This window comes from Syngnathus floridae, chromosome 1 (assembly GCF_059516105.1).
Source record: "Syngnathus floridae isolate MCC-2025c chromosome 1, RoL_Sflo_1.0, whole genome shotgun sequence".
Classification (NCBI taxonomy): Eukaryota; Metazoa; Chordata; class Actinopteri; order Syngnathiformes; family Syngnathidae; genus Syngnathus; species Syngnathus floridae.
The window spans coordinates 13,111,677-13,129,344 of NC_142413.1; the positions used below are offsets into that span (position 1 = coordinate 13,111,677).

General features: G+C 41.3%; 1 protein-coding gene across 5 annotated transcripts in view; it reads left to right on the forward strand.

Annotated features, from left to right (window-relative positions):
• The first annotated feature begins 7,516 nt into the window (after positions 1–7,516).
• LOC148404174 (spermatogenesis-associated protein 13-like) overlaps positions 7,517–17,668 on the forward strand; it is a 41,534-nt gene continuing 31,382 nt past the window's right edge. Inside the window, exons 1-6 of one of the 5 annotated variants that reach the window (XM_088371487.1) lie at positions 7,518–7,833; positions 9,001–10,287; positions 10,501–10,661; positions 12,612–12,950; positions 13,685–13,811; positions 13,906–14,012. In XM_088371487.1, coding sequence (XP_088227613.1) covers positions 9,072–10,287; positions 10,501–10,661; positions 12,612–12,950; positions 13,685–13,811; positions 13,906–14,012 — 1,950 coding nt within the window. In that variant the 5' untranslated portion in view covers positions 7,518–7,833; positions 9,001–9,071. Of the gene's footprint in view, positions 7,834–9,000; positions 10,662–12,611; positions 12,951–13,684; positions 13,812–13,905; positions 14,013–17,668 lie in introns of all 5 variants that reach the window. The other 4 variants (XM_088371478.1, XM_088371460.1, XM_088371469.1 and 1 more) reach the window with 4 other exon arrangements.

Below are 17,668 nucleotides of genomic sequence, written 5' to 3' on the forward strand. Positions count from 1 at the left end.
TTTCGTGCATTTAATATGAGTAGAGTAAACACTATCCTTGTACATTGATTAAAACTGATTGCATACTCATTCAGGTCAATATTACATCTCATCAAGCAACATTCATGTCCTAGGAGTTTAATTTTAACCCCCTGCCAAGCAGTCACTTTTATTCTTTGATTTAAAATATGTGTCCGACACAGTGTATTTCTGCTGGACAAAACAGATATTTGTTTCAGTCCACCTCAAACGTCGAGCTGAGTGAATGAGATAAAACATTGTCTGTATGGCTTTTCAAAGGCAACCAAAGCCACCCACATGTGACACTCTGAGCCGCAATATCAAACCTGATGAAAAGCCAGGCAGAGATATTTCATCTGAGGAAAATATACTCTCTTTCACCATCCTAGACTCTCGTTCTGTTGAAACTTCTGTTCATCAACTCTCAGTGTCGCACTGGTTTTAAAGCCACATGAAAAGAATCATCCAACTAAAAAGGTGTCAGGAATAAGATCCGTACATTTCTTTAATTGACTCGGGCTCAGCTTGATGAAATTTGAGACATACAAGAGAGTCATTTTACTGGATACATATTTTAAACTTAGATCGACAAACATTGCATATATACAGTATCCGGCCGGATCCGCGCCAGTGTCTCAGAATTAATTTCAGTCTCAAAAATGGTATGCTGAGACATCAGATTTACCTTTTCTGTCTTTCTTGGGGTCTTGCTTATTTACACTGCATAATCAATGTGAGTAGACCAGGTAATGCAATTGCAATAATATTATTATCATAAAAACAATTCCTGTGTGTAGTCACATACCAGGGGGACCCATTTGATTGAATCCATTTCCTTTGCAAATGATGGATTCACCTCCTGTCATGGTGGATGTTGTCTGATTTCCACGGTCTAATTTTGTGGCTTATCTCTGCCGTTTTTACCTCATCTGCCGCCGGGTCCCTTCTATCTGCCTGATGCTTCCGCTAACATTACCAACACCAGCAGGAAAAATGATGGTAATTGGCCATTTTTGGCTCAGGCAGCTGCTAACATGAAAGCGACAGGCTTTAGCTTTGAGTGCTGAAAAATATTCGACAATCTTTCACCTAATAGTCGGGTTTTTTTTTTTTTTTTACCCAAATGAATGTGTGAATGTGCACTCGGGAAAGATGGATTAAAAGGTGGAAACATGAAGCATATACTCAATGATGAGATGTTGTTGTGACTGATAGGAAAAGATAGATGCGACAGATGTATATGTCTTCCTTATATACAGATAAAAAGAGCCTCTTGCTCTTATCTCTCCTCTTAAAGCCTTTAGCAGGGATGATATGCTTCACTGAATAATAAATGAGAACGTTCCACATGACTTGTAGCTTATAATTCAGACCAAGTCATTACCTAACTTGCATCAATTAGCTACTATCAGATTTTATAAAATTCCCTTGCAAAACTACGTGATGAGTATATTCTCCACTCCAAATTAACAGTTTTAGCAAATGTGCAAGGTCAATGACATCACTGCTAAAGAGAAAATTATGAGAGTGAATTTACTGATGGAACTATTCAACAGAACTCTCCAAGGATTGAAACCTGACTGTGGAAATCCTCACATATGACATCAAAGGGAAAGTCAACCCCCAAATTTTCTTAATTAATGTTTCATCTGTAGAATATGAATTGAAGGGGGAAAATCCACCCATTTTTATCCATTTCAGGGGGCGTCACGTTTACATTTGCTGGCTCACCAGTTGTCTGAAACTGGGCCGTGATTGGTGGTGACTGGTGAATTTTGCTGCTTAACTCATATTCCACAAACAAATAATAAATTAGAATGTCGTGTTTGGACTAGTGGTGACATCACATACTATTATTGCAAAGAAAATAATTGGGTCACACCTCCCCGGTCTTTTTCTGTACTTTCATGTGAAATTACTTCCCAGCCCAAGGCGTGTCTCTCTCTCTCACACACACACACACACACAGACACACACACACACACACACACACACACACACACACGCACACACACATACACGCACACAAAATAACTTTGGTCACTCACATCTTTATTATAACAACCACAATCCACTAGATGACACAGATAGGTCTCAGTGGAGCACATTAGTGGTGCCATATCTGGTCACCTGCTTGAAATTATTGCACATATCCCTGCACCCATTACAGGGAGGTGAACCAGAAGCTTCAGGGTGTCATTTATGTACAGCAGAATTCAGACACATAGTGACGTAAAGTGGACAGCCCTGGCTTGTCATTACGTTTGGGAACCAATGTTTTATGGGAACCAGCTCATATTCAGCAATTCAATGAAAGAGTGAACAGAACCTGTTCAAGCAGTTAATTAAAATCCCACGGTGAAATTTGCCTATATCACTTCATTATTTTAGATTATTTCCGTTCCTTTAAGTGTACTCGTGCAAAACCCATGGAAACCTGGATACTGTGTCCCTGTATTGTGTGGCTTCTAAAAAAAAAAAAGGATTCTCAAACGTGCACTGTATCTGATTCGTAATAAAGGCTCATATTGTGAAGCAGGAAGCCATGCCCATTTGGAAGACCCAGAGCGTCATCATGTGGCGAATAGCGTTGACTCCATGTATAAGTGTAAAGGCATATGCAAAGATTTTTAGTCTATGGTTAAGACACACAGACAGACAGATAAATTTAGAATATAATATTTACCATAAATTTATAGGCTATACTGCACTACATATTGTATTTTTTTTAAACTCAGCACTTTCTCCCTCTTATTTTGTAGGATCTGCGCATCCTTTTCAGGGTCACGGCAAGGTTTGGAGCTAAACACATTTGGAGTTGTGCAAAAGATAGACGCACTATCGACAGTTATCCCTAAATATTATAATGCCAAAGGTCAATTCTGACATGGCAAAACATCCATCCACCCCACAAATAAATCAAGACAACATTTCAGGTAGTACCTCTAGATGTCGCTCTTCGCCCATTTTTATCTCGAGGCCACTCGGTTGCGCCTAAACAGGAAGGTAACTGGCCGTGTTAATTCTGCATACTGAACCATGAGAATGCAGGGATAAATATTGACAATTATGTATGAAGATTATGTAGTGAATGCAGCTGGCATGAACTAGTTCAAAGTTCAGTTCACTTCACAACTATTCAAATTAATTAGTTCAGTTTATAGTTCATAATTGAAAATGCATTAACTAAATTCGAAAAATTAAAAGTTCATAGTTCTTTTCTTCCCCCAATCAAAAAAAGGATGCTGCGAGTTACCCTGTACATTGGCATTTTCACCCATTCCATTCACACTAGTATCCTGTATCCTTACAATCATAAATAGAAACGAAAATTGCTTGATTAGTCTTTCTCTTTAATTAATTGAAACCAAAACATAGTCCAGAATCTGCAAACACAATCTGTTGTAGGTCCCAAACTGAGGTAGGAAACAAAGGATCTACATATGAAGAGCAAAACATTAACAGTGACAATATATTTGATTTAACTAACTTTTCATTTTTAGTGAATGTATTGTCTCTTAATTCGTTTACCCAAATACCCAGAAAACGTTTGTAATTTGGGAAATAAATTTGCAAAGGTTGCAAAGCCCAAATATATTACTAAAACAACAAAAACAAAACTCAATAAGAGTAATTTGTGGTTCAAAGCCTTTGAGAGCACTACAACTTCTAAAATTACATCGACCGGAGCAGTGGAGCGTCTGTTATCGCACTGTTGTTGCATTTTGATGACTGGTCGCCTTATAAAGATAAAATAATGTTGCTTTACCAACTGAACTAGAAACAGGACTGAAACAATCCTGAGGTGAGAGGTCAGCATTCATCAGAGATAAAACAGACGCCTCCAAACAAACATTCCTAACAATCAGAATGACAATGTTCTATCTATCGCACGCTAACTATGCTCAAACGTTACCTTGGATCACCAATCTCACTACTACGTAAGCTGCACACATCATGTTGCAGTATTTAGAAACATATCCAGCCCCATCTCCTTGATGATTTGGTTCTTTTTCTAATGGGATTCAGTGAGAAGCTCTCCTCACCAAAGAAGTGGATGCATTCAAAAGACCAAGGCCTTCTTCTCTTTGCTGCTAACCCACAATTGAAACCGAGTCCAGTTCGGCCCAAGCAAGATGCTGTGAGATAACTCACCAGATAAACAATAAAAAGTCAGGGTTTATCATTTCAATCAACTTCTCATATGCAAGTACTATCCCATCCAAAGACAAAGAACAACCTTAAGAATAGACAAATCGATAAAGACAAAAAAAGAAAACAAGTATGACTCATGAAAGCTAATTACTGACAAGAGTACGTTTAAAGTGCAAACCACAGATTTGAATTCCTAAAAAATCTGCTGTTTCCTTTCTTGCTCTGCAACAGGAAGTAGAACTGCAGTTGTCCACCATTCCCCTTGTTTATTGGAAGCCGCCTTCCTGTTTTTAGATTCACCCTGATAAAGCTGAAAAGTCCCCAGCTGCACCGCCTCCATGCAGCCATACACATTTTTATTTACTTGTTCTTTCTTTCTTGTTGTTATTTTGTTTAGTAGATCTTCACATCACTGATAACTTAGATTGGTCCTCTTTAATATCATCCATGTTTTTGTTAGTTGGTACGTCTCGTATACGATAGAAATAAGCAAACCTGAATCAAGTAGCTCGTGTGTGTGTGTGTGTGTGTGTGTGTGTGTGTGTGTGTCTGCGTGTGTGTGCCTGTGTGTGTGTGTCTGCGTGCGTGCGTGTCAATGATAGTGCCATGGGTTGCCTGACCAGGGTAGAATACAGGTCAGCACAGAGGGAATGTCTGGAATGTCAGGATAATTCCAACTCTTTTTGACCACGAGGAAAAACTGCCACCTGGGCCAGCTCAATGTTAAAAGTCTAGAAAAAAAAATATTGCTGAATCATTTTGCATAGATCTTAACACATTACACACTAAACACATTGGCGGTGTATGGAATACACGCACAGAGGAGTCAGCCAGCGTCTTTCTCTCAACTCAACAATCCAGACGTCTTTAAACTGTGTTACCAAACACCTGCCCTGAACATAATCTGGAACTCCCAGTTGTTTTCAAAACAGAAACACACCTCTTCAATTCAGTTCCCAAGCCTCCCATTTGATATCACGACATATCTACCACTTTACCCCCACCCCCACTGACCCAGTCCGGCCAACTTTTTTGAAGGCAGCCTATTTTCACTCAACAGCTTTGACAAAGACTGGTGAAATAATTACAGCTGGGCTGAAATTTAGCAAGTGTTTGTGTACCGTAATCTCCACCAGTGAGGACTGTGTCATAGGAAGAGGAGGAAGAGGTTGATTGTTCTGACAATGAGAAGTCAATGACATCATTTCAAAGAGCTCTGTTGAGAGTGTTCAACACTCCAGATAAATAGGCAATTGGTGGTAACGTACACATCTCAAACATCAACAAAACGTATCATTTCAGACACAGGAACCAGCTGGTCAAAGGTCCATACATCTCTTAATCTCGCCATCCATTTGTCGCTCGCATTTCCTTTCCCTGAAAATATATCAATGCACTCAATGAAGCGTCTCACTTTATCGTATTTTTACACAGTGTTGTATTTCAGAACTGTTTTGTGCGTGCATGAGCCAGAGTACTGCCTCACAGTTTGGGCCAGAATGTCTTGTGATGGGAGGGGACAGCAGGAAGACGGCTTGGGGTTCTGAGGAAGTGACTGAGTGTGTGGAGGGAGGGGAGGGAGTGAATGGAAACGACATGAGCGAAAGCATAAAGACTGACAACACACCAGACAAAAAATGTATGTTCTGTATGAGTAAATGGAGGCTTAGTCGAAAGATTTGGAAAGAAGTAGTTGAGTGCTTATAGCAATTCTAGGACCAGGGAGCGAAATGTGGCTCCATGGGCAGCAAGGGAAGCATGGACACATAGAGATATTTACATACAGTCAGACAGACTTCCTGGCATTGTCAGCCCGAGAGCATTGATGTCAGATCCACTCCTTCCTGTGCAGAAGGGAGAACGCCACGCAATGACAATGGGCCCAAAACAGGACAGAGAGGAAATGTTTAAATTTAGGTCCCTTCTTCCACCATCTCCTCTTTCTATCGGCTATGGGGCTGTGGAGCTGTTTAGGTTTTGTGAATTCCTTCAGTTCCCCGACCCCCCGAGCTCCCTCTCCCCATTGTGTCCTTTCAATGGGAGGATTTTCACATTCAAGGCAAATCCCAAAGGAGGATCAACTAGTGAGTCCAGAGTGCAGTCAATTACTTGTTTTCACTGACAAATTCGCTTTAGCACATACGTATCTGTCTCACAAATGGACAATTGTGGCGTAAGAGTTGGCTTTTGTTTTGCTGATGAGAATACGACAAAAAGTGATTTCCACTTAGGTATAGTTTGTTCCGCTGCTGAAAATACCATACATATATTTGGTATATAACATCGTACATATATCTTTGCAATCGCTGGTACAGCATTGGGTCTGGCTTGCCATTCACTGGCTTGTCAAATCTTCCACTATTATGAAGTTAATGGGTTTTTTTTTAATTGAAAGGTAATATTGTAGCGTGTTTACTATCATAGTATCAATCATAAACTATTTATTTCACTAGCTTCTTACTTTCAACTCAAATTATTGTATGAAAAAAAAGGAATTCTGTTGGATGTTTCCTGTCTTTGTTCAAAATTCTGAGATGTGGACAGCTTACTGAATTCTATGGAACTCTTCACTGCTGGATGGAAGCTGTGGTGGTGGGTGGCTGATACATTTGATAAGCTCTCTACAGCAGGGGTGGGCAATTCACTTTGCAAAGGGGCCACATGACCAACTGAATCAACTTTGTTGTCATTATTTTTAATGTTTTTAGAAAAGACATATTGCCTGCTGTAATATATTGTTACGTGTGTTGGCATGTATTGTTTCAATTAGGAAATACATTTTTTAAATAAAACTTTAAGCATTGATTAAAAGTAATTCTCATATATAAATGGGAAGAATAACATTATCGAGAGTGACGTATTCGCTCTGCCATTGTGACTTATAACACCCATTTATTTCATTTTTGCTGGTCTCTTTTGGGAAGAATAGTTGCAAGAGGAGTCAGAAAAGTTGCAAATTATTGCGGAAAAGTCACTAGGCTGGCAATCGTGCCACAGCTCTTGCTGTCTACCTCACTTACATCCATTTGTCTGCGCATAAATTAAAAGAGCAACTTTCAATACAAAAGCATCGAATAATTGGTCACTGTGAGGGCCCGTCAGAGACTGGGGGCGGGCCGGATATGGCCCCCCGGTCGTACTTTGCTCAATCTGTCCAGAAGCATACTCAACAAAATTCTCAAAAAAGCTCTTGGTGTTAGTTTACAAGCACGAATGACCATCTTCTACGACGTGATTATCATTCAATAAAAACTAAATCACCGATGTCAGCTCCGTGTTGTACAGCTGACTTTCTGGCGACAGTGGGAAAAGTGTGCAAATTGTCTCCACTGGTTTTCTTTCCCAGTCCAGTGTGCGTGCGCTCTTGTGTGCGCGTGCACAGTCCTAAAATCACCGTCCGGACTTGCAGGCCAATAGTTCACCGGTGTGTGGCTTAACTCTCACACTGTTGCTTCGGTCACACTGGCTCGGGCGAGGTTTTGTTGTGTAAACCGAGCAGGAAAGGATCTTGGAGGGAGGGCGTCGCTGCCCGCCGCTGAACTGCTGCTGCTTCGCTCATGGATGTCAACGAAGCCGCAAAAGAGACTGCCGGATAAAGTTTAGCGCTTGTGTGAAAGTCGGAGTTTATGCTGCCTTAAGGACCTAAACGACAATGCCATCTTCACCAACGACTGGGAAGTAAGCAAACGACTTTTTCTTGAACTGGCAAATCTCAGCGTTAATGTTTTGTTTGAAGTGACTGTGTTGAAGAACCTGTCTTTTAGTTTTAAGTGGATGCCCAGTGTCAACAATCTGGGGAGTGTCACAAAGTGTCTGTCTGACACAAGTACACAGTAAATTTCATAGAGTACATTTAACTAGAAAACGAGTCTATTTGGTCCCCCTCTCAACACCGAGTAAAAATTAACACTTTGAAGAGGGTAAAAATGACCACAGTAAATTTTACATTGAAACTAATTTTGACGGATAGCTATTTAAAAAACTAGTAACGTTTTTTTCCCCCACTCAGAAATTGTAAATACATTTTACAACGTTATTTTTTTTATTTGTCAGAAATTGTAAGAAAATTATTATTATTATTATTATTATTATTACTTAGAATTTCTGCGTGAAAAACGTTTTTCAAGTAAATAGAACTCCAAAATTGTTTGAGTGTAAAATGTACTCTAAATAATATATATATATATAGGTGTGTGTGTGTGTGTGTGTGTGTGTGTGTGTGTGTGTGTGTGTGTGTGTGTGTGTGTATGTGTGTGTGTGTGTGTGTGTGTGTGTGTGTGTGTGTGCTCTACAAAAAAATGTGTAGCTGGTCTTTCATAAATGACTTCTTACTTTGAATGTAAGCAGTGTTCATAAGTTCAGGCATAATAATAATGTTAAAGAAATGATAACTTACATAAGAGTATTCCTGATAGCATACCTAATGATGTAACTGTAATTTTGCATGTACTAAATGCAATTTTTTTTATGCTTGGAATTCTAATGTATATTATTGTCTAAATTATTAAATTTGGAAAGAAGTTTAGTCTCTTAAAAACAAGTTTAAACAACTTTTCATAGGTTTGCTTTACACAAGAGGCTTCCATTATTTCCACACCGTACATTACTGAAGTAATTACGATATGTAGACATAAACAATTGCAGTTAACTTTCTCAGTATCAGATTTCCAATGTTCATTTGATGTGACAAACAGCGTCAAATAACAAGACTTAGCTGACTTGAGGGTTTCCATGACAACTTTGCCTCCTGGTTTAAATGAATAAGATGGTCCCAATATGAGGATAGGGAAGTGGTGGGTTATTATTGTTGTTGACAGAACTGTTTTTGTTTTCTCATTCTTTTAGGTGTTGATACAAGTGAGGGGAGGCAATCATGATGGTCATTGGAGTTAATAGCTGACATTGTGGAATGAGAGATGATGGAGCAACTAGACAATCCTGCCCCTGAGAGTAACAACCCTAATGGGTTTGTGAACCGTGTGTTTAATGTTTCTCTGGATGTTGAGAATGAGATCAGCAGTGTTTGTATTCAAGAGACTGGGTCAGGGCCAGAAGAGATGCAGAGTGAGGCCCAGGCTTCATCTCTTCAGACCCCTGTCAAGGACAGGCAGGAGGTCAATCGGAGACCCCGTGCCACTGGAGGCATCTGGAAGATCTTGAACCGAAAACGAGGTGTCTCAGAGCTGGAGCCGAGACCCCACTCCATGATCCTACTTGGGGAAGCTTCCATCCCTAAACCCTCATTTGCTGATAAAGTTCGCTCCTTTAAAAAACTCAAATCCCCTTCGGTGTTCAGAGGAAAGGCTGGGAAATTGTCTAGTGCCAAGCTTAGCAGCTCATTGGTGGATGAGGACTCTTTCTGCAGAGACATTGGCACTCCGCAGCAATCCAGCAGGGGCACACTTAGACACCGTGGCAAGAGGCATTCATACGCTGGCTACACAGGAGAGTTTGACTGTTCTTTTGAAGACATCGACCTCTCTGCTCCGACGGAAGACCTTCAGTGTACGGCGGTGCCAGAAACTACAGTTCAGAACGGTTGTAAACCATCCGAACGGGTTTCCTACTCAAAAAGAAACCACATCAATTCAACAAACTGCAACAAAGCTGCAAGCTGTGAGGAGCCTTGTATTAAAGCTAGCAAAAGTACCACCCAAGGTGCAGGGAGGCGACACAAGGATGTGTGGAATTACCTGAGGAGGATCTCTCTTTTGGGAAAGACAAATCCTGGCTATTCAGAGAGGAGCTTTGATTCTGAGCTTCACACTCTTGACAAGACTATTGACTCTGACTATGGTTCTGTAGACCTTGAGAATGTCAAAGACTTCCAAGCACTGCCTCCCAAAAATCCAGACATGAAGGGACATTTTGGTGGACTGTTTAAATTTTTCAATAATGTAGCAGAAACAGCCAGAAAGTGGCGGACGACATCACGTTCTTTCTCCCCTCCTGAGGAAGCCAAGACACCAATTAGCTTGCCTCAAGTTCCTCAGTGCACAGTACACAAAGTCCATAGCGTGTCCTTATCTCTCCACGACGAAGGACTTCCGCAGTGTCTGAATTCTGCATCCTCACCATTGACCACTAAATCCTCAGAATCCATTGACCGTGAGGTCCCAGAACCCATGACAGGTGGGGGGTCTGCTAAAGTTGTCTTCAAAGCTTTTCGGACATCAGCTTCTGGAAGTGTGAATGGCCTTCAAGGCCCGAAGAGTACAGGCAATCATATAGACACTGCAACAAACCACAGGAGCACCATTCGAGAGAATCATATTCCTCACTCGGTTACAAGCACGGAGACTCGCGCTGAGCATGAAATGAATCCATTAAATTGTCTGCACCTAGGAGAAACTGTACAAGAAGACGCAGGAAATGATGAGGATTCCAAGGATGCTCCACCTGACTCGCAGCAGATACAGGAAGTGAAGATTCAATTACAAACAAATGGTAAAGAGACCGTGGCCAATAGCATACCATCATCAGGTTCCACAGAGGAGACTTTTAAGGTAATGTACATTATACATCTAAATGCAGCTGTATTTATTGCACATAGTAAAGCATGTTTTTAACATTCGTGCCCGATAATAGAATTTGTGTAAACGTGTCGGAAGTCAGTATTATTAAGTTTCGTAGTGATGCTGTAACCACATTCCAACGCAAACTTTTCCCTCATCATTAACACTGCCAGAGGCATGCATTTGCTGTCCATGCTCAATATGTGGTTCATGTAACAAATTTAACCAGATACATTCATTTTCCTGTAACAGCAACAGAGTATAAAATTAGCATCAAAGCTTTCATTGCAGCATGACTTCAGTCCTCGTAGCTGTGGTGTAAATATTGGCTATAATAAAACATTCTACTCACCAACCTTGAGATGACGTCAGTATGGCACCTTTTGTAGCGTTATCACTTAGCACCATCTGTTGGCGAGAGGTGGTAGTAATTTTGCTGGCGGATGAGATGTTTGCTCTTCTTTGGCCTGCCGGCCTCATGTTGCAAGCAACGGCAGCCTTTTTCCCCCTCAAGAAGCTTGCTGTGTGAGTCCCCCAGAGCACAATGATGCTGATGCTTAATGGTGGCGATCCTTCAATTTTGTACTCTAGTCTAGTGCAGGTATTAGTCATGTCCCTGCCAGTCACACTGAGTTAGGGCACGGTCGCCCAATCCTGTTGATAAAATAAGAAATGACATAGCAGCGCAATATTATAAGGGTTTGTTGTGCAAGGGCATGTGATGTGAATGTTGTTGTTGCACTGCTAAAATAGTTATGTTGGTTGCTTGTAGAATTTGCCCCTATATTTTCTCTCGTCAGATTTGTTTGAAGGGCAATTCCACGTACTGTGTTTGCTGTTCCCTACAATTCTTTGGTAAAACGGGATTGTATCAAATGTATGATTTCTAATTTAATGGAAGGTAATGCAAAACTGTACATTCATCAGTCACAACATTAGGTACACCCGAGATCAATTCAAACAACAATCATAATAATAACGGCGCTACCTTTGCAAAGAGAATAAATTTTGATTACTTTATAACCTAGCTTCAGAAAACTGGTGAGCTGTGATTGGTTGTGTCCTGAGACCTGGCAACTGTGTCCTTTTCAGTGGACAGCAAGTGGCAAAACGACTGCCCCCTGAGATGGATAAAAAAAAGGTGGATTTTGCCTGTTTAATTCATATTCCACAAACGAAACATTAATCAGAACACGATCAGTTGGGCGGCACATAACATATTATTCCAAAGAAAATGTGGGGGTTTACTTTCCCTTTACCAATTAAATTAAGACTATAATCAAAAGAAATGTAATCCTCATAATGGAACCAGTGCTATTCATTGTTTACTATATAGAGTAAGTGTGGTCTATCCAGTTAAGGATAAACAATTATGCTATTATTGATACTTAACTCAGTTTTGATTTACATGAATTAATGAATTAAAGTTGTGCTTGAGTCTCTCCAGCTGACTGACTAGCCTCCCTCCCGTCCCCCAAATGGTTGCTAGTTGAAGGCACATGGGGAAAGATAACCACTGACACTCCAATTTACACCTACAGTCACTGAGTGGGAATTGATCCCACGCTGGCTGCACAAAAGTCAGTCGTGTGTACGAATACATCACCAGTGACCTGAAATAGATACATCTGTATTTGGTAAAACACACTTTCCTTAGTGTTTTTGGGAATTTAAATTGATTGATATAAAGTACAATAGTTGCCAAATTGATGCTCAATTATCCCCATATTTGATGTCAGATAAGGTGCAGGTCCTCATAGCATTATTAAAAGAATAAATTTCTGCTGGCTTTTAGTAAAAAAAAAAAAAAAAATGCATTACGTTTGAAAGGCACAGTGTTGTCTTGTTTGATTTCAACTGTACCTAATGTAGTGTCCTGTAAGTATTTATTGTTGCACCTTGTGTCTGGGCCAAGCCTCTGAGAGTCTTTGCCAATCCCAGCTGTGTGAGCAGATTGCAAGCCAGACAGGCTGCAGTGTAAGACTGCCAGGCCCAGCCTTGCTCCACTCTAACACAGAGAAGACCTCTGTACCTCAGAAGCTGCCGCACCCTCGTCCTCGCCCGGCATCAGCTGTATTGGATCTGTGGAGACCTAACCCAGACCGAGATCTCTGCAACTATTATAGTGAGTTTGGCTCACTATGCCGACGGAGGCACCGACCTAATCCCACCATGCGACACTCACTGGGCCTTAGAAGGATGCCCGCTTGTCCCAGGCCCTGCTCTGTCATTGAAGCCACTGCTACTAGCACGATGCAGTCCACGGAGTTGCGCAACAGAGTAAGATGTTAAATTCCTACACAGGCATTTATTTGTGCATCCTTTCACTAAATTTGACATCAATAGGTACTTGTACATATTCCTCACCGAATACGTAAATTAGAATAAATGGACCCCCCTTCCTTTTGATGAACAGTTTGAACAGTCAAATAGAGGTCTGAGTCGCACTTCTAGTCTTTGCCACTTCACTGATAAATAGAGCACAAGGCCATAATGGATGAACACAGAACAGATGCTGAAGGTCAGCCTGTTCCTAACCCATTATTTATGCACTACTCACTGCGAGCTGCAACAATGCAAGCAAGCTCTGCCCCATTTATAAAGGAAGGCCTTTATTTCTGGACACTGCTTTTCTACCAGCTCACATCCCCCTCTCACTCTTCTGTCTTTCTCTTTGTTGCCTGTCCTTCCCTCTCTCATTTTTCCTCCATGTCCATCTTTCTGCCTCATTGCTCCCATAAGTTCTCCTTCTCGTTAACCTAACTCAAAGTCAGTTCGTTTGAACCTTAGAGGCTGCCTGCCTGGCTTGATGTACTGTGTAGTTTGACAGTTTGCAGCCAGCCATGCGCCACTGACACACCACTGCTTTTAGCATGCTGGATGCGAAACACTTTGAATTCACTGAACACAAAGGAGAAAGGCATGATTTTTGTGTACATTCCGCCCGAGTGCAGTATATCAAAGCAGCCCTGTATGCAATACGGGAATTGTCCTAACTCTTGAGGACCCTTTAGGCTTTGTCTCGCCCCCCGGGGGTGTCTCCGTTAGAACCGCCCCTGAAGGCTTCTCTGCAACGGTGCCGCTCCCTACCTCTTCCCGCCAGTACTTTAACTACCTTGGCTCTTCTCCTGCCTCACTCAGGTACTACATTTTGCATTGATTTCATTTTTCATAAACGTTTGTTCATTAGACTGGATCGTCTTTGAGCACTTTCTTACTTAAGCCTGTCCAACAGATGTGGGTCCGTCATCATCATCATCCGTACGTTTACGCTCTGAAGGTAGCAGCTGCAGGAGGAAGAGGCTGCTACGACCTGGGTCAGAACCACTCCGGGTCAACATTGTAAGTTGAGCACAGCCAGCATTAACACTCACACCCTTGGTATCGCTGAGCCATAGATTGATGGAACTCTACAATGAAAGAGAACATAGACCCCCAAATTGTTCACATTTTGAAATGAATTAAAAACGACTCATTTTCCTGTTATGTCGAGTGGTGAACGATTGGATTATTGACACGTGCACACTGCTTCACTCTGACCGTTGGGAAACCGAGAGCCTTGTTCAAATGTGCCGTTCTGTTAGTCAGAGTGCACCAAAAGCGGTGTGCCGGGGCTTGGCGCTCCGACCAACTGGGGACAGGCAGTCCAGATGGAAACAGTTCAAGCACGACCTGCTGGTTGGTTAACATCAGTGGCTGCGTACAGAAATTCATGAAAGGGGGATGCGTACTGCCTCTCTGCAATAGATTAAGTTATAGTTAAAAGTGAAAACCCGTGATAGAACGAAGCCACAATAACCGAACCGCAAATGCTAAGTATCGAGACAAGACTGTACTGAGTCGAGCTCTTGTGTGATAAGCTACGTGTCACAGACCATCCATGAACACCTTTGCACCTTAGATGATTGATCCTGATTGATCCAAATTCATGAAAAGCAACTTGGCTTATTATCGACATGAAGTGTGTAACACCTCATATTGCAGTTTACACTAAAGTGACTTCACCATGGTTTTATTATTGACCTGAAATTAATGTCATCTCATTCTGGAGATGGTTTCCATCTTGCTATTACTCTGCTCAAGTCTTTATTATTTAAGTAAAAATTCTGAGTAGTAAAAAAGAAATCAGACAGCAGAATAGCTGCTTTGATGTGCAAGTGGCCTTGGGGGAATTCTTCGTTCGTGGATACAAAGTGGGTATACAGTATGTGTGTGAATGTACGCTGGTAGCAGAGAGGCAAGGGCAATGGGGGAGAAAAAGCCAGTGTCAAACAGTATTCGACATTTTAAGTTGAATCTTCTGGATGATTTTGATTTGAGATTCTGAAGTGGTAGAAGTGCAACGTGATCGATGTTATCCCCATTCTGAAAATGGATTGTGAATTTATTATTTGCTAATTATCGTTTGATATTCAATATTTCATGACCTCAATATAGAATGGGATTTTTCTTAAAAAAAAGCCTCAAGATTGAGCACTTGATGTTAAATGGTGTTTGCAAACCTCTGCACAATGTTGCCATGACACTGGCTGTCTCGCGCTCATCTACTTGCTTCTATCTTTAGGCAGCCTTTTTAAGCAAGGGCTAAAAGAAGACAGTGTGTGGGTGAGAGAGAAAGAAAAGGGGGCGGTAGAGAAAAAGAGAGGGAGAGAGAGCGAGAGATGTTTCATTTTTTTGTGTGCATGTTTGTGTGCTAGCCTGCCCTAGGGTAGGGACATGCACCGCTGGAAAGGTCGTTGGACGGTGAGAGACATTTATGTGAAGCATCCACGGATGTTACATATTTTCCATGTTTTATTTCAACATACATGATTGAGGCTTTGATGGAAATCTTTTAGGTACACACTACAGTGTGGGTTACTGTTCCTATTAGGATGACTGCCTGGAGGCCGCAGGCAGAAAGAAGGCATTCTCACTGCAGTGGATTAACTGCTAATGCTGACGCCTCTCTTCTTCATTTCATTTAAATGGATTCCTCCCCTGTCACTGCCCCCCTCCCCTCCTTTCCCTGTCCTCGCCTCTCCTCACTCCGGTTAATTCTTTAGATTGAGGGGACAGTTTGCTGTGGTTTAGTACTGATGCCGTGATAGCATCTGTACTCACCGGTTGTGAGTGAGGCAAATGTATTAAGGGCTTCATGATGATTAAAACTTAAATCAGAAATTTTACATGATTAAGTGCAAGACCAAGTTGTGTCATAATCATATTATGCAACGCTGTCTATTAATTATGAAGGCATGATGAGTCAGCAGGCAGTGGTTAGTTAGGCAAAGAATCGGCCGGTGACGGAACACACCGCTTGTGCACGCAACGGAAGACGCACGCGGTTCTCGTATGTTGACTTCGCGCTTTCGGTGTGCATTATTTAAACGACTGTCGCGATATTTGGCATCAGCCTCAGTGATACATCCGAAGCAAAACACACTCAATCAGATGGAGGAATTGATTGCGCCCGTTTGTGATGTCTCAAACCCTGTGAAGGTGTAACAATGAAGAACAGCAAACGTTTGCACTCCCAGCCACGTGTGCTCCACAACCTGGCATTGGTGTTTATTCAGCGACACTGGCGCAAACCCATGCACTGAGACTTCCTGCAGCCACCAGCTGTAAGCGTTCTGATTAAGTGCTGTTGATAAAATCTAAGCAGGTAGTTGTGTCACAGCCTCCCCAGGGTGTTCCTCCTTTTGACTGGGTTCATGCCCCTCAGGTGTGTTATTGTTGGTGCATGCAAAGTATGTGTTTATATTGTGTGCCTGTGTGCAGAGACAGAGAGGCTCAGGGCCTTTTTCTTACATAATTGTCGAGAGAGTTTCCTTTGCTCCCGATGAAAGCCATTCCCACATTTATTTAATGTGGCTGCATGTTCCCAGAGACTATGTGGTAACTCTCTGATTTGACTCACTGGAGTAGCCTGCTTTACTGCATCGCTATCATAATTATTCTCTCTATCTTTTCAGATCTTGTATGTCTGTGCACTACAGATTTGTGTTTCTGCTCTGTTGTTTGTGTTATATACTTCCAGAGGAGTATTTGTTCTTGTTGTTTTCTCAGCATCATCTTTGAACCGATCATATGTTGATGTCATATTAGGACGTTGAGGACATTAGGTAGATGGTGTGACAATTGTATTATGTAATATTTCGTTTGGGACAGCTTTAGACCATGCAGTACTTCTTATCTAACATCAACTGTATCATCATTTTGCCTGTTTGATTAGGTGAATTTCTATCATCATTTAAACCGATAATCTCCTTTTTGACTGACTTTTTTGCTGTTGTTAGTACCAAGTCATTAGGACAATTCATCTGATCAAGAGATTAAAGAAGTATTTTTCTGTTCCAGCACAACTGTGCCTCAGAGCACAAAGCAAAGTCCATAAAAGCATGGATGGATGTATTTCGTGTGAAAAAATGGGATTAGCTCTCAGAGCCTTGACCTCTACCTAGGATAACGTGCAAAAGAGTTTGCATGAAATGGCCAAGATTCCCGCAGACTCATTCCAAAATATTGTAGCTGGCCTTCACAGAAGACTAAAATAACAATGCATATTGTGCCCATTTTTTTCCCCATGTAGTAGCATTTCATCTTTTCCTCCCAAAATTTTACGACATAACTGTAGTGTTTTTACCTCCAAAATGTAGATTTAATTTGTTCTATTACTGAAAGGATATTGTGGCGCACGACTTGCCATTGTTAAGTGGATATGCAAACAACGTCAATAATGTTGTCTTCAGCTGAAAAGTTGTCATTGTATTGACTGTGCACAAAGTAGTTGGGACTTGACATTTTGGATGCTGCCTCAGCTTTCTCTCTGGTCACCCTCAGGCCAAAATTCTACACTGGAACTTTACCTTATTGGCAGCATGCCTTATGACCTTAAAATGTGAAGTAAGCTAATTGTGGGACATAATTAGCAGTTCATAAAATGCACAAGTGGTAGATGATGTTTTTTTTCAATTTTGAATTTAACATTCCATCTCAAGTCAAAAGCATATTTA